At 41.3% G+C, this 26,346-nt stretch overlaps 1 protein-coding gene across 1 annotated transcript in view; it reads right to left on the reverse strand.

The window, feature by feature from the left end:
- The window catches only part of rnf111 (ring finger protein 111), a 67,509-nt gene extending 41,985 nt beyond the window's left edge, over positions 1–25,524 (reverse strand). The window contains 4 exon segments of the mRNA XM_052040409.1: positions 24,624–24,647; positions 24,650–24,950; positions 24,952–25,131; positions 25,164–25,524. Of these exon segments, the coding sequence (XP_051896369.1) occupies positions 24,624–24,647; positions 24,650–24,950; positions 24,952–25,131; positions 25,164–25,451 (793 nt within the window). The 5' untranslated portion in view covers positions 25,452–25,524.
- Positions 25,525–26,346: the final 822 nt, after the last annotated feature.

Genomic DNA, 26,346 nt, shown 5'->3' on the forward strand with positions numbered 1-26,346 from the left:
CTCTCAACAATGTGAAGTCACACCTTAATCTCCTACACCTGATCTGGAAGGACAACTTCAACATTTCCAACCTCCTCCCATAAATGAGGCTCTCTTCATGAATAGGCTCCTTGATGATCTGTGAAGCGTTTATGTTTTAACCGAAGCGAGGTGCCCAGAACTGCCTATAGCACTGTAGCATGAAGTCCTATCAGAGATGAGTAAAATTCTAGTGATTGCTTTTATAATGTAATTAATAAATCCAAATAACCTGCATTTTCCATATACCTTGTCACCTTGCTCTGTACCTTCTAAAATAAACCACACTGGTCCTTTAATACTTGTTTCAAAAAAAGCATACAACTTCAAAATCTGAGTTTCCAGAAAAATACCAAAATTCTAGTTTCCTCTCATTCTAATTCCAGGATTCCCTTTATCCCTAAAGAATGGGACATTATATTCATCTAGGCCAGCATTTATTGCCCTCCCCATCTGTCTTCGAGGAAGCGACGAGTCACCTTCTTGATCTGCTGCAGTGCTTGTGAAAGTGCACCCACAGTAACGCTAGGTGGGAGGTTCCAGGATTTAGACCTAGTGATGAAGGAAGACTGGGTCCTAAATTTCCAAGACTGGATGGTGTGTGATCTGGAAGGGAAACTGCAGGTGTATCTACTGCCTTTGCCCTTCTTGGTAAGAGTTTGTGAGGTCTTATTGGGATAGCTTTGATGAGTAACTGCAGTGCATTTTGTAGACTTGGATATTGCAGCCACAGAGTGCTTGATGTGTAGGGCAATTGATGTAAAGGATGGTGGAAGGTACCAATCCAGAGGGCTGCTTTGCCCTAGACGGTGTCGAACTTCATGACAGTTGCTGGTGCTGAACTCTTCCAGGTAAGTGGAGGGTATTCCATCGCTTGTAGTCGGCGGAAAGAACAATGTGCTCTCACGATGAGTCACTTGCACAGGGGATCCAGCTCTGACCTGCTCCTGTATTTATGTTGCCCATGCAGTTGAACTTCTAGTTAATGGTAACATGTAGAAAAGCTGATCTCATATTTCTTATGACAGAGGAGAAATCATTTCACCCACTGAATCTATGCCAGCTCTCAGTGTCCCATCTATCCCATTCCTCCACATCATTCCCTGTAATGTTTCCCATAATATGCTCATCTACTTCCCTAATTCTCCTACCAAACATCTACATTTGGGCAATTTGCAGTAGTCAATTAACTCACCAGTATCTCTTTAGGAAGTGAGAAGAAATGGGAAAATGTACAGTCACAGAGGGAATGTACAAACTCAACACAGAGCACCTGTTTCTGGAGTGGTGAAGCAGCAGTACCACCTCTATCGTGAGTGGCTTGCAATGGTAATACCAACTTTTGGGAAGGATAGGTTATTAGACTTCCAATGGCTGGAGACAGTAACTGGCTGGAACTTGAGTGGCAGAAGTGTTAATTACCACAGATCAGTCGATGTCTGAATGTCATCTAGATCTTACTGCATGGACTACAGTGTGGACTGGTTCATTTGCCAAGGTATTGTGAATGGAAGTTAATACATTTCAATCAGCAAATATCCCTATTTGTGATGCTATGACTGAAGGTCTTGATGAAGTAGCTTATAAGAGCTGGCCAAGGACATAGACCTGAGGAAATCTTACAGTAATTGCCTTGGCCTGCAGTGATCGAAACCACAACTATCTTCCTTTGCGTGAGGCACGACTACAAGCACTGGAGTGTTTGTGTCTCGATGCCCATCAACTTCACTTTCGGCTTTATGGCTGTTACCTTCAGGAACCCGGCCCCTGCCATCGCTGGGACTTTGTGGCCACCGCTGCCAAGTGTCCCCTCCCCAGGGACCTTTGCCTGTTACTCTTGTTTTCTCTTTGATGACAGGAGAGGATTGCCTGTTGGGGGCTCGAAGACCGTGCAATACATAATTCATTAACAGATGTCTTTACTTTTTATTTTACTTTAATGGTATCTGTGGCATACCTCCACACGTCACAGATAGGAACTAGGGCAGGGGGAAAGAAGTGTACATTTTAAGTAAAGCTGTATCAACACATGCTCTCAGGATTTAATGTGCAAGAGCACCAAGGTCTCATTGATGGTACACTGTTTCTCCATGTCATGACAGCCATTCATATCTCCACACAGATCTCCAATTACCTTGCTGCTGTTCAGATAACCACCCTGTTTATGTCATCCCAAAGTTTATAACTATCTTATTAATTGGTTTGGCAAGTTTCATAGTAGCTCCATACTTCATAATTCTGCTACTCATTAGAGCACCGAACATATTCTAACTACAAAAAGTCACAGGCTCATAACAATCCACCCTCCCCTGTCCTCTATCACCTTGTCCTCACCCCAGCACTAATAGTGATCTCTCTCTCAGCTCCAATCCACTGTCCCATATTACTTTGCAACTAGCAATTTCCTAAAATGGTGGGAGAATGCACAAGAAAATTCACTGTGAATGATGCTTTTAGCTTCTTGTATAGTTGAACTTACAAATTGTGGCCAGCAGGCCAAATCAACACTTGTAGGTCAATACTCTCAGCATCCTTGGTTTAAAAAAAAATTCCAAGCAGTTAACTTTTGAACTATATGCCAGCATCAATTGTCTCTCAAAAGCTGGAAGTGCAAAGAGAGGATGCCAGGTTAGTATTAAGGGCATTCAAAGCCAAAATCAAAGCCACCCAACCTTAAACTCAATTCAATCTTGTGTGCTACTGTAGAGGGGTATAGAAAGAGAGTTTTAATTTAGTGCATAAATTGAAGGACAAATCCAGGACTAGAACAGCAAAATCAAACAGCATCATTAATTTGAGACAGGCTGCCCACACTTCCATGCTGAACACCCGTGTCTTCTTGTACTCGTGATTTTCTTCACTTCCAGTGCCAAGCATTCTTTATAAACTTAGTGAAACTGTTGGTCTGAAATACTGGTAGCTTTTCAATTTGCTGCATGTCAAAATTCCTTAAATTCATTTGACGCTGGAACCTCACATACGACACTATCTGCATTGTACTCAAATTAAGGTTACAGATGAAAGGAAACAAAACTAAAGCAAATTAATTATAGGTCCTCTCTGGGTTAATGAATGCCTGATTGAAAACACAGACAGTACATATGAACGAGTGTTTGGGAGATGGCAGGATGGGTTTGCCGGGTTACTGCAGGCACCTTCTGCTACCTGGGAGCACAGTTTAACGGCCACACTTCTAACTTGCGAACTGTCCTGGTTATGAACAGTTCACAGGAGTGGAACCCTGCTTGTAACCTGGGGCCTGTAATCTGACCGCAGCAACTTGCTTGATATGGAATTAGCTGGTTGCATAAAAGAACTCCAGCAACTCTGTTCTTCACCCTTATGCATGAAAAATACAGTACACTACAGAATTAAAGATTAAGTCCCATTGGATTTAATAGATTGGGTATATAAGCAAATTCAACATACTAATGTTTAAATGTCTGTTCAACTGTGATATGGAGCATTTGCTAATTACAGAAGATTCATAACCATCAAATTCAGTCTCTGTTACATTGCACCCTATCCTACAATTGAGGGAAGGGAAATATTACATTTATCTTTAAATTATTAAAGAAAATAACATGCAAGTTATTTCAAAAATGCTTTTAAAAAGATTACCAGTATTCATTCCAGAATTTTGCCCATAAATTAGAATTAACAACTCATTCTTGCACCAATAATTTCCATCCCTAGTTGAAAAAATCCCACAATGCCTATCACTCATGTTATAATATATCAAATGATCCCGTTTTTCCAGGCATGATTGATAACAATCTAAAAGTGATGAGGCTATAACATCACTTGTTGCAAAAGTTGGTGCCAATTGTAGAGTACAGATTAAAATCTGACTGTTACTAAAATTTCAACATTATTGGAAAAAAGCAAGAGAGTAAGTTTTCAATTACTGGAAATGAAACAATAGCATACCAGAGGGATGAAAGGATGAACAGAGGAAAAAGAAATGCACTAAAAGTTTTTCTACAACCTTAACACTGCAGAAGACCTGTATCACTTAACAGTAATATATTACATCGAACTGCACCAGACAGTTAGCAGCGGAACAAAGACATTTCCTGAACGCTAGAATTTTCTGATGCTCCAAAATGCCACTGCACAGCACAACACTCTAGTATCTTCCTGTTGTGGGTTGCCTACAACCAACTTGCATTACACCACATCTCAATATCTGATCTAAAATATTTTGGACAGTCCCACAGATCATGGGATATGGCCCGGAATCATGGTAAGCTTTCCATGGATCTTTTCGAAAATATACAGGGTATCTCATCCACCAAGTTAAAGGCAACCCCTGCATTATGGCCATTCGGTTGTTGTAATTCACAAATTCACTATGCAAAAATTTGAGATATGGAATAAAATTCACTCACAGAATTTAAGTGGAAAGAAAGTAAATAAAACACAAAATTTTTAAACTTGCATTTCTTGAAGTGTGCACAAATGATGTGGCTTCCCCTTGAAGGAAAAATCACAAATACGGATTATTTTCCCTAGAATCCAACCCCCTGGTATTAGGAAAAGCGAGCAGCATTTTATTTAAAAAATGGTTAGAGCAATTCTATTTGAATCCACCCATCTCAGAGTATGCACAAAACGATTACCAACAGAAAATAGTGTTGCCTTTCCAATGATTAGAGTTTAAAACAAACAGGCTGAAAACAATGTTCTTTTTCAGAATGAAACAACGTATTTTTTTCATTTTAAGTAGACCTTCCAGATCATATTTCCTAAACAATGACGCTAGAAAACATTAACAATTTCAAGCCTAAGGAAAAAGTGGTGGACAAAATTAGTTTGGTGTGGGCAAAAAGGACTTTAGAGGCAGTTTAGCGTAGTGATTTGGCCGTTATATCACAGTACCAGAGACCCTGGATTGATCCCAACCTTGTGTGCTATGTGTGGCGTTTGCATGTTTCTCACCTTTGACTGCGTAAGGTTTCTTTTGGGTATTCTTATGGGTTTCCTCCCACATGCTGGATTATAGCTTATTTGGCAATTCTAAATTGCCCCCAGTGTAAGTGGGTGCCAGGTGGTAGGAAAAATTCCGGGTGGGATTGGGGGATGGGTAATGGGTATCTATCATAAAGTCACACAGACCAGAAACAGGCACTTCAGCCCACTTGGTGAGATAGCATCTGGAATAGGCCAGATGTGGGTTCTGTGCACTTAGCCACGGGGGGGCAGTGAGGGAAGTTTGAGAGGTCCGTGCGCTCTGTTCATCATTTACACTGGCCTTCTCTGTACTCCCTGATAAAGGGACTCAGATTCTCAGTACCACTCTGAATGCTCCATTTTGGGTAGTAATGAGCAAGGAATTCCCACAAGTTGGTGGGATATTACAATTTTTCCAAACAGGCATCAAGGACAAAAAAACAAACCACTGAAGGAAACTCAGGTCAAGCAGCATCTGTGGAGGCACAGACAGCCAACGTTTTGGGTTGAGACCCGGCATTGGGACTGACTGTAGAGGGGAGATAGCCAGTATAAGAGGTGAGGCAGGGGTGGCAGATAATAGACGGAAGCAGATGAGTAAAGGGGAACAATGAGCAGATGGAGTCAGGTAGGGTGGAGGTAATCAAAGGCTGAAAGGTGACATGGAGATAAAGAACTGGAATCTGATGATGAAGGTGGATATTGAACCAGATAAGAGAGGGATGATGGGCAGATGGAACCAGTGGGGGAAGAAGGAAAGACATTGGGAAATTGGGGGGTGTGGTGGTGGGGGGGGGGGGGGGGGTTGGTGGGGTGAGGGACAATAGAACCTGGGTGAAATCAAAGGAAAGAGGAAGGAACACCTGTCCATCATCCCTCTCTTCTCTGGTTCCAGGAGGTGTTGGGTTACCTGAAAATGGAAAATACCATGTTCAGTACCATTGGGTTGAAGACTACCCAGGCAGAACACGAGTACTGTTTTCCTAGCTTGGCAGTGGAGAAGGGCGGCCAGTGACAGACAGGTTGGTGTGGGAATGGGAAGGGGAATTGAACTGGCTTGCAATCATGAGCTCAAGGATGGCCACTGCAGACAGAACAAAGGTATTAAGCAGTCGCCTACTCTAACGCTTGGTCTCCGTTGACAGAGACCACATTGCGATCATGGAATGCAATAGGCAAGGTTGGAGGAGGTGTATGTGAACCTCTGCCTCACCTGGAAGGGCTCTTTAACGTCCCTGGATGGTGGTGAGGGAGGAAGTATAGGGACAGGTTGTTGAACCTCCTACGGTTTGCAGGAGAAAAATGCCAGGGGACAGGGGAGAGGTGGGTGGGGAGGAATAAACAAATCAGGAGTCACGGAGTGGCCCCATGGAAAATAGAAATGGATGTGAGATAGCACAGCAGCTGGTGCAAATTGTTGAAGGGGGACATGCTGGACGCAAAGGCTGTTAGGGTGAAAGGTAACAACCAAGCGAACTCTAATCTTGTTGTGTCTGGAGAGAGGCAGGCAGAACAGAAGTGCAGGAAATGATGGAGATTGTGGTGAGGACAAAGTTGAATTTCTGATCTGAATATTTATTTGCTTATTCTGCCATGGTTTTAAAAGCAGCCAAAATCCCATGCATAAAGGGAAACATTGTGTAATTATTCTGACTTCATAGAAATTTTCCAATGCAGAAATTAGAAGGCTTGAAAGAGCACACTGCATATCAGAGCCACGTGGTGATTCGAGAGCTGTGGTTTGAGCAACGCTGGTTAAAGTATTAAAAATGACAGTGAACAGATTTCCTATTATATACACCACAATTGTACAAGTTATATTATACAAGCCATTCCACCATTTACTTGTTATGTTATTATTCAGTTTCCCAGTCTACTGTATGATTATTTTCATTAAAAAACAGTGAATAATTTGATTTAAAAATTTGCACAGTACAGCACAGGTGAGAATTTGTACCAAAAAGAATTATATCATATGATTAAGCAAAACCAAAAGAAACGTGGGCTAGTCATTTGTAAACTATGGAACCGTTTATTTGCTGATTTGCAACCAAAAAAACTAATGAATTCTAAAATCATTATCAGAAGTTCAACTATCAAACACTAAGTATCGTTGGTGTATAGTACACTATGTACGATTAATGGCAAGCTTAACTTTTTTCCTTAGCTTTGATATATCCAGTTGGTACTCAAAAGATTCAGTAAAATAGAAAGTCCTTTCAATAAATATTTGCATCAAATGTTATACTTCTAAATGATTGGCAAAAGATTCATAGAAGTACTAGAACTTTTCTTCTGTTTTTCATGTCTTTAGGCAGGGGAATAATATTTCAAAAAGCATTAGCTTTTCATCCATTCCACTCCAAGGGAGGATGCAATAGAACACACGAGTTATCTAATGAGATAAATTCCAATGTCCTAAACCTCCTACCTTTAAATATAAATCAGGCATAAAATTTTGTCTACAAAATACTTACAGCATCCCTATGGAAACCCAAGGAGAACCAACACGAATGGTCACTGAACCTGAAAAGTTGGTCATTTCTCTCTCCAACAGATTCTACTTAACCAGCTGATATTCAGCATTTGTTTTTATTATGGATTTATTTATATCACACCAAGTAAAGTAGATCAAGATGGTGCAGTTGCTGGATACATCAACATTCAGAAAGGATTTAACTAAGTAAGTCTGAAGTCACTAAGTTATAATTATAATTAATTGGAAAATGATAGCACCGAAACCAAATTTCTGGGCGGCACTGTAGCGTAGCTGTTAGTGCGACGCTATTAACAGCGCCAGCGATTGGGGGTTCGATTCCTGTCCGCTGTCTGTAGGAGTTTGTAACGTTCTCCCGTTGTCTGCATGGGTTTCCTCTGGGTGCTCCGGTTTTCCTCCCACATTCCAAAGATGTACGGGTAGGTTAATTTGGGTTTAAAATGGGCAGTGTGGACTCCGTTGGCTGGAAGGGCCTGTTACCACGCTGTAAATAAAATTAAAAAAAAATTGACTCTTGGGTGGGGGATGGATGGATTGGATGAATTTCTTGAGACTTTGACGTGGATTGCAATGTTTCCCAAAATGTTTATTTTAACCTTGTATCTATTTAAGATATATTTTTAGCGGCACAGACTTGCACGTATGAAGTATGAAATCTGGCAAAGTGGTAGATAACAATGAAGACAATTTTATGCTTCAAGATAATAAACACAGGATGGTGAAAAAGGCCAGAAGGATGGCAGTTGAAGTCCCATCTGGAGTGTAATGGAGGGATACATTTTGAAATGGACTCATATCCATAGTTCTGAGAAAATGTGGGATATGGGTTTTTATATAGAAAAAATCCTTAAAGTAGCAGAAAAAGTTGTAACTAAAGCATACAGGTTACTTGCTTTTAAAATTTTCTTCCTTTATTTGTAAACTCAAGTGATTTTTAGGAAACATTATAAACAACAGTTAAACCACAGCTAAAACACTACCAAAAATTTAGGTACAAACTTTAGAAAGATTCAAGGCTTTTAGGAAGGGGGTGAATCTTGGAAAATTACCAGAGGAGGCCACTGAACTCATCATGCCTGTGCTAATTGGGGGTAAAAAAAAAGCCTCCCAACCTTAACCAACTATCCACCAGTAGATCCATAGCCCTGCAGGCCACAACTTTTCCAAGTACACATCCAAGTATTTTTTAAAATGTTGCTGATGGCTTCAGCTTCTACCACCCATTCAGGCAGCACATTTTAGACCATTACCAGCCTCGGTAAAAATATTGTCCTTATTTCCTTTCCTAATCCTTCAACAAAAACTTTAAGTCTATGCCTTCTTAGTTTTTGACTTGCCTGAAAAGAGAAATTTTTTCTATCTCAATTCAGTCTCCTTTGCTTAACGTCCCCCATCCCAACTCATCCAATCTTTGCAAAGGTAGGTTTCCATTCCTCAAAACTCCTGCGCACTTCATTTCAGTGTAATCACACCTTTACTGCAGGGAGACCATCAGCCATGACTCTATAACACTAGCCTAACTAGTTGTTATAGAGTCAGAGTTGTACAGCCCAGAAGCTGGGCTCTTCCTCCCTCTCTCCCACAGCCCTTGGGTCTCACTTTTCCCAATATGCCTTGCTTCGCAATTCTGTTTTCATCCTCAGTACATTGGCTTGCTGCTAGCTTGGCCCAGGTGGTTTCCATTTCTGGTTTCAGGCCTCGAGTTTGGTCCCAGCCATCATCTCAGTTATATACAATCCATTCACCGCTGGTCCCAAAGATCTTCCCTCTGCATCCTACAATCTATCATCTTTGCATGAATCAGTACCTTCTGTCCCTTTCTCTCTTCCACAGCTCCAGGCTTCACTTTTTCAAAAGCACCCCTATCTGCAATTCCTTTTCATCCTTGGTTTTCACCTTTCACTCCATTAGCCCCTGCACTCAGCACATCACCCTTCGCCATTTCCGCCAGCTACAACAGGATCCCACCACCAGCCACATTTCCCCTCTCCCCCACTTTGATTTTCCGCAAGGACTCCCTGGCCCACTCATCCTTCTCTACCCATCCCATTGCATCCCCTGCAACCATAGGAGGTGCAGCACTTGTTCCTACACCTCCTCCCTCACCACCATTTAGGGACCAAACAGCTCTTCCAGGTGAGGCAGAGATTCACATGCACCTCCTCCAACCCGATCTAGTACATTCAGTGCTCTCAACGTGACCTTCTCTACATCAGCAAGGCTAGTGTAGACTAGGCAACTGTTTTGTGGAACACCTTTACTCTGCCCAAAATGGCTATGTTAATCTTTCGGCTGCATGCCATTTCAACCCATCTTCCCATCTTACACTGACCTGTCTGTCTTCACCCACAGTGAGACCAAACACAAACAAGAAACTCTCCTCGTATTCCACTTAGGTAGCCTACAACCCAATGGTCTGAACATGAAATTTTGCAATTTTAGATAACCCACACTGTTCCATCCCCCAACTCCTGCCTAGGTTCTCTCTCCCTTTGTTCACCTTTTTCCATTCCATCCCCACCTTCCCCCCCCCCCCCCCCACCCCCGTACTTAGATTCATTACCTTACCCCACACTCCCACCCACCTGGTTTCTTCTCCCTTGGGTTTACCCTTCCTATCCATTAGCCCAACAGGTTCCATCTGCCCATGATCCTTCCCTTATTACCTTCTGGCTTTAGTCTCTACCTTCCCCTTCCCATGGCTCCATCTGCCCAATTTTTTTTTCTTATGTTTCCACCTGTCAGCCATCAGTCTTTCTCAAAACTACCCCCCACTTCACCAAACTCCACCTGCCCATCATTCCCACCCCTCCCACCACCTCATCTGCTCCACCTATTACCAACCAGCATCCGTTGCACCCCCCCCCCCCTTCTCATTTTCATATACTGGCTTTCTTCCATTTATACAGTCCTGATGCAGGGCCTTGATCCAAAACATTAACCATCTCTTTGCCTCCATGGATGCTGCTTGACCTGCTGAGTTCCTCCGCAGTTTATTTTTTCCTACAGAAGTGGACCCTTTGGCCCACAGCGTCCATGCCGACCTTATTACCCATTTACTCTAATCCCATTTGCTTGCATTGGGTCCATAATCTTCTATGCCTTGCCTATTTAGGTACCTGTCTAAATGCCTCTTAAACGTAGTGATTGTATGTGTTCCACCCACCTACTTTGGCAGTGCATTCCACACATCAACCACTCTGTGAAAAAAACTTCCCCCTTTACATTCCCTTCACTCACCTTAAACCTATGCCATCTTGTTTTTGATACCCCTACCAAAGGGAAAGAGATTCAGACTATCCACCTCATCTATGCCTCTCACAATTTTATATACCTCAGCCTCTTGCTCCAGGGACAACAAACCCAGCCTATCCAATCTCTCTCCATAACTAAAGTCCTCCAATCCAGGCAGCAGCCTTGTGAATTCCCACTGCATCTTCTCCAGCTTATGTAATAAACAGCAACTTAAAAGAGTTATCCATTTTTTTAAGCAAGTGAACATCGATAGGATATTCAGGGAAGTGACTGATGCTGTTGGTGAGTAACACAGATGGTGTTAATACTGTGTAGAGTTCCAGCATAACCTCCAGGTTCTTGTATTCTAATTTTCAGTTAAGGCATGCTGTACAGGTCCTTTCCAGGTTATGACAGGGTTCTATTCCTGTAAACTGTTTGCAACTCCATAACAGCTGGCAAATCTAACACGTCAGTCTCCCAAACCCTTGTATGTACAGGCTGTTAGAAGTTGGGTGTTTGTAAGCTGGAGAGACGTGGGAAATCTTACTGAACTGCCCTGCTACCTTAGGGATCTGTGGACATTCATGCCAAAGTCCATTTGTACTTGCACGTTACTCAACATCCTCTCATTCCTTGAATATTTACTTGTTTTGCAACATCTCCCAAACGCACTACCTCACACTTCTGTAGGTTAACTCTCATTCATCACCTTTCTATGCAACTGACCAGACCATCCATATCTTCATGGTGTCTAAAGCTTTCATCCTCACTCTCAACATACCAATTTTATTACCTGCAAACCTCTATCAAACCCCAAAGGTCCAAATCATTAATGTATTTTATTTTTGACTTGGGTGTTGAAACCTGGAAGCACTCAAGCAGCACACAGGTAGTCAGGGATCAGTTAATAGAGCCTCAGAGTCAGAATCCCATGTTCAATCCTGACCTTGGGTTCAGTCAGTGTGGAGTTTGCACATTCTCCCTGTGAATGTTTGATTTCTCGTTTCCTGCCACATCCCAAAGACGTGCAAGTTGGTAGGTTAATTGGCCAAATAAATTGCCCTTAGTGTGTGGGGAATTCAATCGTGGTTGAATTTGGGGGAGTTGAAGAGAGTATGGGGAGTATAAAAATGGTATCAATTAGTGTAAATGAGTGGTTGATATCAATGTGGACTTGGTCTGGAGGGACTGTCTCCGTGTTGTATCACTATGACTATTATCGTTCAATCACCATCACTGAAACAGATTACTAGATCATTTCCACACTTCGGTTAAGGGAGCTTACTGTGTGCAAATTTTCAGCTGCTTCCTACACTGCACAACCTATCAAAATTCTTTGCTTTCACGTGTCCAACATTTGTGAAAGTCAATCTAAATTGAAGGCTAAATATTTTCCCTTAACTGCCTGGACAAAGATATTGCAGATAACTTTTTTTAAACTCTACAAGTCTCTTGTCTGTCCCCTATAATAGAATCCAATAGATTTTCCAAATTATAAATTGAGATCTGCTCAGCTGAGCAAATGAATTTCTTGTAACTTGTAGTCAAAGAAACAAATGAGAACTCTAACAAATTTAACTGCTTCCTTTTAAATAACATTTATGCATACAATTGAAACAATTAATAGTTCTTAAACAATGGCCAGAAATCCATAAATGCAGTAATACAACTTTTTTCTTGACTTGGTTTCAAAAAGGTTTGTTAAATACCACACTGTTTGTTACAAGTCAATATATAAACTTGGAAATTTACTATGACTTACAAATTATATAACTGCTCATTGTTTTAAAATGGAGAATTATTACAAGATGCTAATGTCAATTGTGAACTGAAGATGCAGCACAAGAATACTTCCTGTTTATTTAGTACACTCTGGGTTCAAACTATGCTAACTTTTCTAAGAATTGATGCACATTACAGTACTCATATACAGTGACCATCATGTCTGCCTCTAAATTATTTTTCAACAAATTACTTATCTAATGGGCTGCTTTCAAAACAAATGCCTGTTCTTTGCAAACTTTAAAAAGTACATTTGATGCAATCTTGTGGAGCAGTAATAAGCCAAGAACATGGGTGTGTTCAAAAAGGATTTTTTTTGAGAAACTGATGTATTACACCATAGGCAAAAATCATTTGGCTCATTCCCTTTTCTTTATTTTCCTTAGAGCTTCTCTCTCTCCATCACGCCAAGAGCTTCTCTTTTTATACTCTGCCACTTGCCTACATCGAAGGGTGCATTTCAGTCGCTAATTAATGTGGGAGGAAAACAGAGCACCTGGCAAAAACCCACACAGCCACAGGTGAGAATGTGCACGCTCCACAAAGACATTGGTCAATGTCAGGGTCGAACCCCGGTCCTAGGATTTGCAAAGCAATAGCCTTTGTGAAGTACTTCAATTTTTAACCAATAAATTACAACTCATCTATTCAGGGAAGGGTGCATAAATATTTATTTAATGAACTAACTGACAATTCAGAACTAAATCAGTGTTTCCAATTGCTCTAATAAAATCCATTCAAATCTCAAAGGAAATTCCCAACACTTGAGTTCTGTAATTTTAAGCAGCATTTATATTAATGTAAATTAATGTGTATGGGTACAAGTTAAGATGACTATACACTGCACTTGCACATTAGCTGCAAAAGATTATGAGCTTTGCAGCAAGATAATCTAACAATATTAAGGCTTCAGATTTAGTGAAGGAGAAAAAGCAATTGGACAACATAGGTGCATTATCCAATTCTGGGAAATTCAACACCGTAAATTTTAAATTCAATAAATTGGCATGAAAATATAATTTTGTGATAAGAGTTGCAGTAAAATTCGGTTCATATTCCATGTGGTGATTGTACTGGCTACATGTGGCTAGGTAAGGAATCAGAAGTGCAGTCCCACCCAACTCAATGATAATGAAAGCGCAACTGAGGAAGTTTTTTGATTTAGTCATTTTCCAACAAATCCAGCATTTATTGCCCTTCCCTAATTGTTCTTGACATGATGGGGCTAAGCAATGACTCTCAACAGAAACAATGCAGTTGCTTAAGGCATTCCCACACTGCTTTAGGTAGGGAGGTGCAGGATTTAGCCCCAGTGACCATTAAAGAACAATGACATACTTCACAGAGCAGTGTGCAATCTGTGAGGGCCTCCTGAAAATGGGGGCATCCCATATGCCAGCTCCTTTGTCCTTCTTGGTGGTAGAGGTAAAAAAATTCAGGTGCTACTGGAGTTGCCTTGGCAAGAAATGCAGTGCCTGTTTTACACGGTACACACAAACTGTGCAGGGTAGTCATGTGGAAGTCGAGTAGGCTTATCCCTCCTGTTGGATCACTCCCTAATTTGGCAGCCACATCCATTGTGACTCAGCAAGCTGTCAGTGGTGGTACAAGTAAGCCATGATTGGTGATGGAGTTTTAAAGCCCTCCGTCAAGGGTACATTCTGCACCCTTGCTACCAAGTGTCAGGGGCTTCCTTCAAGTGTTTTTCTAACACTGAGCACTGATTCATCAGCTTATGTAACGTGTCGGCATAACATTGTGGGCCAAAGGGCCTTTACTGTGCTGTAGTGTTCTATGTTCTATAACAGGTTTCTTTGCCCACACTTGACCTAATTTTATGACAAGACAAGGTATTTGAGGTTAATGTGGAGAATTCTCAGGCTACTCCCTTCCAGCTTGGTGGATCCAGAGGGAAGATTTAAAGAGAGCTGTGCAAGTTAAGTGTAACTGCTTTTTGATCCCAACAAGCCTAGCGAGCAGATCCTGGTGGGAAGACTTGAAAAGAGCTGAGCTAAAGCGAAGCAGCCATCGTGAGAGTGGCTGCTGTTAAGGTGCAAGTGCCGAGACTATCTCAAGAGGCTTCGGTAAGGAGGCTGAGTGACTGAGCAGTAGTAAGGCAAGATCGTTTGCTTTCCTTTGTAGTCTTGGTGGTTTAGAGATGAAAGTCAGGGCAGTCATATACTCCTCCTGCAGGATGTGGGAGATCAGGGAAACTTTCAATGTTGCTGGTGACTGTAACTGTGTCCAGCTGCAGCTTGACTGACCACATTGAACAGCTGAAGCTGCAGTTGGACTCACTCAGGAGCATCTATTACGCCAAGAGCATCACAGACAGGAGCTATAGTGAGGCGGTCACACACAAGGTGCAGGAAGCTCGTAGTTGGCTGACCACCAGGAAAGGCAGTAGACCGAGAGTGCAGGATTTCCCTGTGAATATTTTGGTAGCGTAGCAGTTAGCGTAACGCCTTTACAGTGCCAGGGACCCAGGTTCAATTCCAGCCACTGTCTGTAAGGAGTTTGTACGTTCTCCCCATGTCTGTGTGGGTTTCCTCCGGGTGCTCCGGTTTCCTCCCACATTCCAAAGACGTACAGGTTAGGAAGTTGTGGGCATGCTATGTTGGCGCCAGAAGCGTGGCTACACTAGCAGGCTGCCCCCCAGAACACTATTGCAAAAGATGCATTTCACTGTGTGTTTCGATGTACATGTGACTATTAAAAAAGCTCTTATTTCCCTCAGTAACAGGTTTATTGTTTTGGATTCTGTTTGGGTATGTGGAGGTCGTGTTGGCCTTTCAGAGCAGAAGTACACACAAGAAAGAAATCAGGAGGACAAGGGGACATGAGATAGCTTTGGCAGAACAAGGTAAAGGAGAATCCCAAGAGATTCTATAAGTTTATTAAGAGCAAAAGGATAACTAGGGAGAGAATAGCTCCCTTAAGGATCAACATAGTTGTCCATGGAGCCACTGGAGATGGGTAGTGAAGGCAGCTTTTGGCATGCTTGTCTTCAGTCAGGGCACTGAGTACAAGAGTTGGGATGTTATTTTACAGCAGTACGAGACACTTGTGAGACCACACTTGGAGTATTGTGTGCAATTCTGGTTTCCCAAGTATAGGAAGGATGGCATTAAGTTGGAAAGGGTGCCAAAAAGACTTGCAAGGATATTGCCAGGACTGGACAGCTTGAGTTATAAGGAGGGGTTGGATAGGCTGGGGCAGTTTTCCCTGGAGCAAGGGAGGCTAAATGATGACCTTAGAGGTTTATAAAATCATGAGGGGCACAAATAAGGTGAATGGACACATTCTTTTTCCCCATGGTTGGGGAGTCTGAAACATAGGTTTAAGGAGAGAGGGGAAAGTTTTAAAGGGGACCTAAGGAGTAAATTTTTTTCCCCCACACAGAATGGTGGGTATATGGAACGAGCTGACAGAGGAAGTGGTAGAGGTGGATCGCAATGCTTAAAGACATTTAAACAGGTATGCGGATAGCAAAGGTTTAGAGGGATACGAGCCAAATGCAGCTATATGGGACCAGCTCAAGTGGGCACCCTGGTCATTGGCAAGTTGGACTGAAGGGCCCGTTTCCATGCTCCATGACACCCAAAACACCTTAACATATTAATGCACATCTAACACTTGTGGCATGAAATCCCAGCATACTGACACACTTCTAAAATTTACTCTGGTTAAAATCTGAAACATAAGTCTTTGGATAAAGTGGAAACTTGCCAAACTGAAATAAAAAGGGTCCAGCTATTTTTTGTGCATTACTTGTCCTGTTTCCATCGGACCATAGAACAATACAGCACAATACAGGCCCTTCGGCCCACCATGTTGTGCCGCCCCACAGGTCACCTCTGCCCCTGGAGAGATCCCAATGGTCCAAGGACCTGACCCCTTCCCTCCTGCACCAGCTCCTCAGCCACACATTCACCTGCCCTGTCCTTCTATTCCTCCCCTCACCAGCATGTGGCACTGGCAGTGATCCAGAGATTACAGCCCTTTCAATCAATCCTTAACTGTATTTCTATTTCAGTCAGTGTTTGGTGATCTCAAAATGACTTGCACAATATAGCTATCTGCGTAATTGCAATTTCAACAGTCTATTTACATGATTGAAAATAGTTGCTTTGGCTGTATTTGGCTTATTTAGTCTGAAGCATTTCAGCAATTTTCAAGTGGGTCCGAGGTAAACACAATTGAAGTTCTCATTCCCACTCTATGATCTAACTGGTCTGTAGAATTAAGAAGAGCCCCTGGGAAAGGTGCACAATGTACCAATTTCCTTTCCATAAAAGGACAGCGGTCATTATGCTTGGCAGGTTCCCGGCACGGGTCATTAACATAAGGCTTCCAGCTATGTGGGACAACCTTTGCAACCACCTTATAGCAAATAAACTGCTAACTTTCAGTGCATTCTTTCCTTATGTCACTGGGAATAAAACAAGAGGAGATGGGTATTTAGCCTCTCAAACCTTGAAGGGCATCTTTAACAAAATTCACTCAGTTTTGAATTTTCCAACAGACTGGTTCAACAGTGAGTCAGGAAGGAATAAAGAGAGCTTCAGGATTCATCATACTTTGTAAGTGCTTCCTAACATCACCTTTTATCTGGCTTATTTCCAGAGAAATAAGGTAATTTTTAAAATATTCTTGACACCTTGAGAGAAAGGGTGACATTAGTTGTTTCAATTATATTGGGACCAACTCATTAGTTTTTAGTCATTTCTCCCCTACCCGTCCATCACCTCGTGAATATACAGTAAAACTCCAATAATCCAGCATCTAATTATTTGAATATCCTGATGGTTTGGCATCTGGCTCACTCATTAGTCTGGAATGTGGGCTGGGGATTTGGAGTGCAAGCAGGGTGTACAGCCAGAGGCAGGGTCTGGAGTGTAGTTCAAGCAGTGGTGTGGCTGTGGCCAGGTCTGCAGCTGGAATGATATAGTGCTTGTATATTTCCCACTCCATTTAATCTCCAATAGTCTGGAAAATTACTAGTCCAGCACTACCTAAATACTGAGGGTGCCAGATTACTGAAGTTTTAGTGTACTCAGAAACTTTTCTTGAACCCTTGAGTTTCTCACATCCAACTCTACCTACCAGTTATGCTCTTTTTCCACTGCTCAATCACTCCCTCCAAGTTTAGGCCCAAATACATAATTCGCAGTTACCCTGATTAAACACTAATCCCCACATATAATTTGGAACTTGGAATGAAAAATATTACAATGGTTAAGCACTCCATGGACCAAGAATTGGAACATGAGCTGAATTGTCTCTAAAGCCCCACATTTAAATTCAAGAGAGATCAACCAGTTGTTTGAAATGTTAAATTACTTCTCCAACTTCAATGAATAGCTAAATGGTGTTTAACAGCTGCACTACAAGAGCTTGGAAAACTGGGTTGGGGAAGCAAGGTTTAAAATAAGATATGTCTGATAGAAGTTATTAATTCCTCAAAAATAGTTTGATGAGCAGCCCAAGATTGTGTTACATCTTAATTCAGAAGCAATGAAGTTTATCTAAGCTTTGTTGCTTCACCGAAATTCTGCTTTATTAACCTTATATGAAAGGTGTGCTGGCCAGTAATTCTATAAGCCCTCCAGCTGTTATTCACTAAACCTATATGATGTCTTTACTTAGTCATGAGTCACGTAAGCTGGCAAAATACAAGCAGACCATAGTAGTAACAGATCAAGTGTTTTCTTTTTGAGGCTTATAACAGTCACACTGCTAGTCTTCAATTTTCTAATCAAATTGTTTGCACATCCTTTAATACTTTGAGAAAAAAAACTACAACTTCAAAAGGTACCTAAAATGTATATAACAACCACCAACTTTCTCCACCTTGAAATAATATGCTTGAAAGAAAACAATTAAAGCATTTCCAATATAATAGCCCCATAATGTTTAACATATAAACCCTGCTCAATTTGTGTGATGGGATAAATTGAGCGATCTCAGAGTGGGGATGTCAGTGAGCAAGGGTCTGCAGAATCATCTCAACACTGGGCTTTGGTTCAACAGTGTAACATTTGCACCTGTTGTGTAGGTGGTTGGTGAGTAGTTTCACTTTTTATAGCTCGTATAAAGTGGGGGAAAAAGATTGGATTACATTTTAAAGAGAGGCTTTCTAAATTAAAAATTATGGCAAGCAAGCTCAGTCCAATATACTTATGGTTTGCATGGGGGAATTCCAAGACGCTGCTTGTGGTCTGGATGACTACATCTGCGGGAGATGCCTACAGTGTGACCAGCTTGAGCACCGTGTTAAGAACTTAAAGCACCACAATGCATAATGGAACTAGTACAGATGTATATTTGATGGTCAGCACGGACATGACGGGCCAAAGGGTCTGTTTCTGTGCTGCATGGTGCTGTATAAGGCTGAAAGTTCTGTGTATGGCATGTCTTTAGCAGTGTTTATCCCACTGCTTATGGAAAGAAACTAGTGCTCACCAGACAGAGGAAGGGAGGCAGGCAGGCAGGGAAGCCTCAATGCATCTTGCTCCTAAACAGTTTCTTCATGTTAGAAAGAGGTGGGGATGAATGCATCTCTGAGAAGTGCAGCCAGAGCCAAGATCACGGTGGCACCACACTGTGATCACACTCAGCTACACAAGGTGTCAGAAATTTGATAGCGACCAAATTTCAGGTACTTCTGAGGCCACAGACACTAATCTACGATGGTGTGTTGCCTCCCTGATATCAGAATCAAGGATGTCACTGAACAGTTGGAGGGGAAAAGGGGAGCGTAAACAATGAGGAGGGTTTACCCAGGAGGGTAAAGGGTAAACATTAGTACTAATAACATAAATAAAGAGAGATGGGGCCCTACAAAATGAACTGAGAGAGCCGGGTCACAGATTAAAGATCAGGAATTCTAAAGCTGCAATCTCTAGATTACTTTCATAGCTATGTGATAGTGAGTATAGGTCAGGTGAATGTGTGGCCGAAAGGACTATGTAGGAGGGAGCTTTACAGTTCTCGAGAACTGGTACAGTTTCTGGGTTAGGTGGAACCAGTACAAGCTGGACAGGTTGCACTTGAACAAGTCATACATTTTTGCGAGGATGTTTGCCAGAACTGTTGTGAAGGACAACTAAATTGGCAGGACAAAGGAACAGAACAGATGTATAGTTGGGGATAAGATGCAGTCAAATATCGAAGGAAAACTAAGTCAGTCCAGAAGGCACAGAGCAGACACGGGTGAGATGTAGCACATGAGCAATGCAAGGCCTAATTATATCTATTTTTAATGCAAGGAGTTTGACTAGTAAGGCAGATGAACTTACAGCATTGATTAGCACATGGGAATATGGTATTGTTGCTATAAAAAGATGTGGATGAAAGGAGGACAGGACTGGTAACTCAACATTCCAGGGTACAGAATCTACAGGTGTGAGGGATGGGAATGTAAAAGGTGTGCAATATTGACTAGTGAAGCCATTACGATAGATATCCCAGAAGGCTCTTCAAATGTGGCTATATGGTTAGAGCCTTGTCCCCTTTTGTTTTTTTTGTTCCCATCACTTAGCTGGGCGTTTACTATAGGGTCAACAGGAGATTCAGCAGATACGTAGGCAAATCAGAGAGAGGTGCAAGAGCAATAGGGTTATTGTAGTTGGGGGCTGCAACTTCCCAAATATTAACAGGGATTACTTAAGTGTGAGAACTCAAGGGGGTGGAGTTTTTAAAGTGCACCCAGGAGAGCTTTTTGAGCCAACTGGAGGAGTAGTAGTACTGGACCTAATCTTAGAGAATGTAGCTGGGTAACTGGCTGAAGTGGGAGAGCATTTGAGACTGTTATCGTAACTAAGTTTCTAGGTAATCATGGAAAGGGTTAAGGATGACCCAAAAATTAAGGTCTTGATTTGGGGTAAGGCTGACTTCAATATCATAAAACAGCACCTGGGAGTAGCTACTTGCAAATAAGTTGACAATGGACAAGTGGGACTCAAAAAGTGAAACAGTGAGAGTTCATGGCTACTGTGTTTCCATAAGGTTGAAAAGTACAGACAAAGGATATTGAGGGCTGGATAATTACAAAAAAGCATACAGCAGCTTAGAGAACTGAACATGGGAGGGCCTTCAGAAGTGTAGTGAGATACTTAAAGAAATTAGGAGCACAAAGAGAAGGTATGAAATAACACAGAGTCAAGAGTAAGGAAAATCCCAAAGCATTTTATAAACAATTTTCAAGGCCAGATTAATCAGGGGAAGAGGAGGGCCCATTAGGGATCAAAACAAGAATATATACACAAGGGCTTAAATGACTACTTCTCATTAAGCAAAAAGGACATTGTAGTTGGAAAATTTAGGGAAGGGTGCGATGAAATACGTCATAATGTTAGAATGCTAGAATATGTTATAATTGTAAAGGAGATAGCATCTGATGTCCTTGCATGCTTAAAAAGGTGGGTAAATCCCCAGGGGATGACAAGATGTATACCAGGTTGTATACATTTGTTGTTATGGGAGACAAGGGAGATTGCTGGGGTCCTGAGAGTGTTTTAAATGGTCATTGGGCAGAGGCAAGGTACCAGATGATTGGAGGACAGCAAATACAGTATAATTATTCAAGGTCAGAAGGGATAAACCAGGTAATTACAGGCCTGTGAGTCTGACATCAGTGGTAGGGAAGCTATTGGGGGAAAAAAAAGAGGATTAATCTGCATTTGGAGAAGTAGAAATTCATCAAGGGTAGTTAACATGGCTTTGTTAAATTCTGTCTGACCAATTTGATTGAATGTTTCAAAGAGGTATCAAAATGTATTGATGAGGGTAGTCTACATGGATATCAATAAGGGTTTTGACAAGGTCCCACCCGCACGGGAGACTGGCCCAAAAAAGTCAGAACCCAAGGGATCCAGGTCAAGTTGGCAAATTGGATCCAAAAGTGGCTTCGTAGTAAAGGCAGATGGTGATGGCGGAGGGTTGTATTTGCGATTGGGAGCCTATGACCAGTGATGTAGCACAAGGATAGGTGCTGGGACACAAAATGTTTGTAATCTAAATTAAGAATGTCAAATGAATATTAAGTATTAATAATTTGCAGATGACATGATAAATAGTAGTGTTGTTGATTGTGAGGACAGTTGTAGGCTGCAAGATGATATTGATCATTAAGATGGGCAGAACAATGGCAGATGGAATTTAATCCTGATATGTGCAAAATGATGCACTTTGGGATGACTAATAAGGTAGAACATACACAATGAAGACTCTTGGGGAGTATTGAGGAGAACAAGGACCTCAGTGTATGTCCAAGAATCTCTGTAGCATAGGTAGAAAAGGTGGTGAAGAAGGCATATAGGATACTTGCCTTCATTAGCCAGGGCATAGAATACAAGAGAGGGATGTTATTATACAATTTTATATAACATTGCTTGGGCCACGCCTAAAGTACTGGTCATCACACTGTGGGAAGGATGCAATTGCACTGGCGAGGGTGTAGAATTTCACCAGAATGTTGCCTGGATGGAGGAGAGACTGTACAGGCTGGGTTTGATTTCCTTCGAGCGGAGGAGGCCGAAGGATGATTAAATGGAGGTATACAAAATTATGAGTGACAAAGGTCAGGTAGCTAGTTGGAATATTTTCCCCATAGTGGATGCGTTGTAAACTTGAGGGCACAGGCTTAGGCTGAGGGCAAGAGGTTTCAAGGGAACCTAAGGAAGAACATTTTCATTCAGAGGGTGGTTGAATCTGGAATGCAATGCCCGTGTCAGTGGTGGAGGCAGGTATTCTGACATCATTCAGGCATCTGGGCAAGCACTTGAATCATCAACACATAGGTTACAGACTGGTCAATAGGTTTAGTAAGGATAGGTACAGTGGTGAATGGGTTTAGTAAGTGTAAGTGACAAATGGGTTTAATAAGTACAAGGTCAACTCTAGGTGTTGAAAGGTAAATACACCTGCCAATCTACTTCAGTGGAAGGATGATTACTGGCACTGTTAAAAACATTTGCTGCCCCTAAATAATAACAAAATGGCTTGAACTTAGAAGCCTTTTTTCTTTTACTTTAACCTCTAAAAAATTGAAGTTTTTAACCATAACAAAGCACTAATGACAACTTGAGATAAATATACTGAGCTCAATGAGCAATTCCAATGTTTGGTATGGCATTGAGAAACAAAACCGAAGCAGATCTGATCCTGATCTGCAAAATGTTGCCTAATATTAGCCATAATAATGGTGGGTAAATGCAACGGGCTCAACGATCCAAGGCTAAGAAATTATGGAAAAAAGTCTGCAAGTACCTCTTAATTATCATTACACAAGAGTAATTTTGCATGAATATTTGTTGAGAACAAATTTATTCACTTTTTGTTGAGACTCAAAGAAACGATAGAGAATTAGCAATGCCCATAGAATTTACCAAGATTACCACCTTCAAGATGGTAAAAAATATTTACAAGGCAGGACAAAAATGTTTGTCTGCAAATATGAGCCTTTGACAACCAGTTTTTGTTGTACTTACTTAAAAGTAAATAGATAGCAAAAGCTAATCAGCATTGAGGACTACACAGTTCTGATTATACTTTTCAGGTGGGAGAAGGTGCATGGGAGAGGCATTTAAATACAAAATTGAGTCACAGAAGGAAACTGAATTGTGTAGATCTAGGTTAAGGTCTACACGTTTAGGTCCTTGATCACCATTTTGCGTTAGCTATTCTTTATAACACTCCTGCTCCTTTTGCATTCCTATCAAAATAAAAAAAGCTAAGGAAGCACAAATTGTACTGGATAACAATGAATATTTACAGATGCAAGTATATTTACACAGTGCCAACTTGTTTCTGACTTGCATACATTACTGCTTACAACAACTTATTCTGAATATTCACTGAAACACATGGCAATGTACATGTAACCAAGGTTACGTGGCAGGTACCTTCTCCGCGAGCAGGAATTGAACCATGCAGAGTATCATACAACGAAGCAGAATAGTACAGTGTAATCTGTATGACACTGCCATATCTTCATTTACTCCTTCATTCACAATTTAAGCATCTTCCTGGCAAGGCGAACATTTATTGTCCCACATTAATGGTCTTTGACTGGATGGTGATTACAGTCATAGAGTCATACATCATGGAAACAGGCCCTTCAGCCCTAATGGTCCATGCTAATCCATTTCCACCTAAACTAGTCCCATATCTTTCTAAACACTTCCTATCCATGTACTTGTCCAAGTGCCTTTTAAATGTTGTTAATATACCTGCCACAACCACTTTCTTTGGCAGCTCATTCCCTATATTAACTACCTTCTGGATGAAAAACTTGCCCTTCAGATTCCTTTTAAATCTCCCCCCTTTCACCTTAAACCTATGTCCTCTAGTTCTCGATTCCCCAACCCTGGGAAAAAAAAAGTGTGGGCATTCACCCTATCTGTGCCTCTCATAATATTATACACCTCTATTAGATCACCTCTCATTCTCCTATGCTCCAAGGAATAAAGTTCCAAACTGCTCAACCTCTTTCTATAACTCAGTCCCTCGAGTTCTGGCAACATCCTCCTAAATCTCCTCTGCACCCTTTCCAGCTTAATGGTATATTTCCTATAGCAGGGTGACCAAAAGTGAACACAATGTTATCTGACTCCCTGAAATACTGCAGCCCTTTTGACAAAGCAATGCATTTCCAAGCCAAGATGCCATGCAAATTTAAGGGAAATTTTAAGGTGGTGGTGCTCCCATGTACCTGCAGTTTTTCCCCTTCTTAGTGGCCAAATGCAATTAAACTTCAAGGTTCATCATTTGAATACCTATTTGCATTATAATGGTAGAATTTCTGCCATTGTTTCAGTCAGATCAATGCCAGACACAGGATTTGCATTTTAACAATTATCCCATACTAAGATTACCAGTGTGGCACAAATGCCACAGAAAATCAATCAGCATTCTCGACGGTGTGGCAATATCACAACAGTCTAAAACAACAGAGTAAATATTGGGGAAGATGCACAATTAACATAATCGCTCAAATACCGATAATAGTTATATAGCCGCAGTAGCTGGAAGCAATGAAAAACAACCTGAAATCTTTCTTGCAATATAGTAAGTTTCTTCAGTACAACTTCACATCCATTATTTTTCAATTTCTGAAAGCTAAAAGTTTTACCTGAGGCAACTGTTGTATTATTTGGTGGCTTTCATTCCTCGACATATACAAATCCTCATCCCCTTCGGTGGAAGAGCTGGAGGAGGATTCGCTGCTCAGGTCGTTATCGCCTGAACTGCTGGAACTTGACAGTAAGGCATACTTCCTGCGAGCAAACACTTCCCTTTTCTTCCTCTGCAATAAAATCCGTTCCTTTTGTTTTTGTGTCCGTTGAGAAACATTGGGTTTATTAATTTCTTTCTCTGTTGAGGCCCTTCGTAGACTGCTATTCGGGAGACAAGGTCGCTTGATTAAAATCCCTGATATAGATTCCTGTTCAGACCTAGGCCCACTTGTGCATTTTTGAATCAATTGTTCTACTTGTGCCACTCAATACTGTTTGGGAATGTCTATCTGGAACCTCCTCCTCCTCTTCTGAAGTCACTGTATCAGAGTCTCCAAAATGTAGACTTGAAGAAGGTGATGAAACACACTCACTAAAAGAAGAATCATCTGCATGGTCTTGTGACTGTATACGATGGCCTCAGACCAAACATTAACTGGATGATCTTTCAAATTAGAGTTCTGAGTTTCTGACGGACCAGCCTGCTGGCTCTTACGTTTTTTTCTGACAACAATCATTTTCTCCTGTTCTAATCTGTTCTCATTCATGTCCTTGATTGGCTTTCCAGAATCACAAATATGAGAGAAGTCATTTCCAACCTTACTTGCAATCATTTCAACGTCTGTACTGAAACTTTTTGTTGCCAGGATTGGCTCAGGGTTCATTAATGACTCCTTGGAACTCTCCTGTCTTCTGGGTGCATCAGATCTTATCTCAGTCTTCATATCCAGGTTGAATATCAAATTTATACGAGTTACATCTGGAAGTCCGTAAAGGGACAGGGTGATCTTGTTCTTGCACTAATGTCTGGAGGCAAAAAAAAGACAAAATATTAGTCATGTTATAAAACATGAATACAAAATGGGATACTTATTTAATTGGACGATTATCTCTAAAATACAAGTACAATATGGAAACAATGGAGAAGGTACAATGAAAATATTTACAAATATGATATGAGTATGGGATCACTGTCACAAATGATAAGATAAGATCTCTTAGTTAGTCACATGTACATCGAAACAGTGAAATACATCTTTTGGGTAGAGTGTCCGGGGGCAGCCCGCAAGTGTCGCCATGCTTCTGGCGCCAACACAGCATGCCCACAACAGTTCTTTTCTCCAGTAAATTGAAGGCTGACTGGCGATCTAAAAGCCATTTATACATTAGGACATACAAAATTAGTAGTCATATTTTCCAAATTGTTGTTAGTAAATCCAATAAGGAACTAAGGAGAATCTTTGTCACCATGAGTATGATTAGAATTTGGAATGTGTTATCACATGAAGAAATGTAAAAGACTGCAGATGATAGAAATATGAAATAAAAAATACACTCCGGTAAGAGTGATGACCTTGCATCAGAATTAGGAAAGTGAGAAAACAAGAGTATTTTAAGCTGCAGAGAGGGAGAGGGATGGCGAGAACAAAGGACACATCTGTGTTGGGATGGACCAAGATTGCACAGGTGACAATTGATTTCAGTGCCTTCAACAGGAAAACGCAGATAATCTGCGATCCGATTGTTTGGAAACCCTGATGGTTCTGCATCTGGCACACTCACTAATCCTGAGTCTGGATTTGGTTTGCGGCCAGTGTCAGGATTAGGAATGTCAGGGGT

This window comes from Pristis pectinata, chromosome 28 (assembly GCF_009764475.1).
Source record: "Pristis pectinata isolate sPriPec2 chromosome 28, sPriPec2.1.pri, whole genome shotgun sequence".
NCBI classification, from domain to species: domain Eukaryota; kingdom Metazoa; phylum Chordata; class Chondrichthyes; order Rhinopristiformes; family Pristidae; genus Pristis; species Pristis pectinata.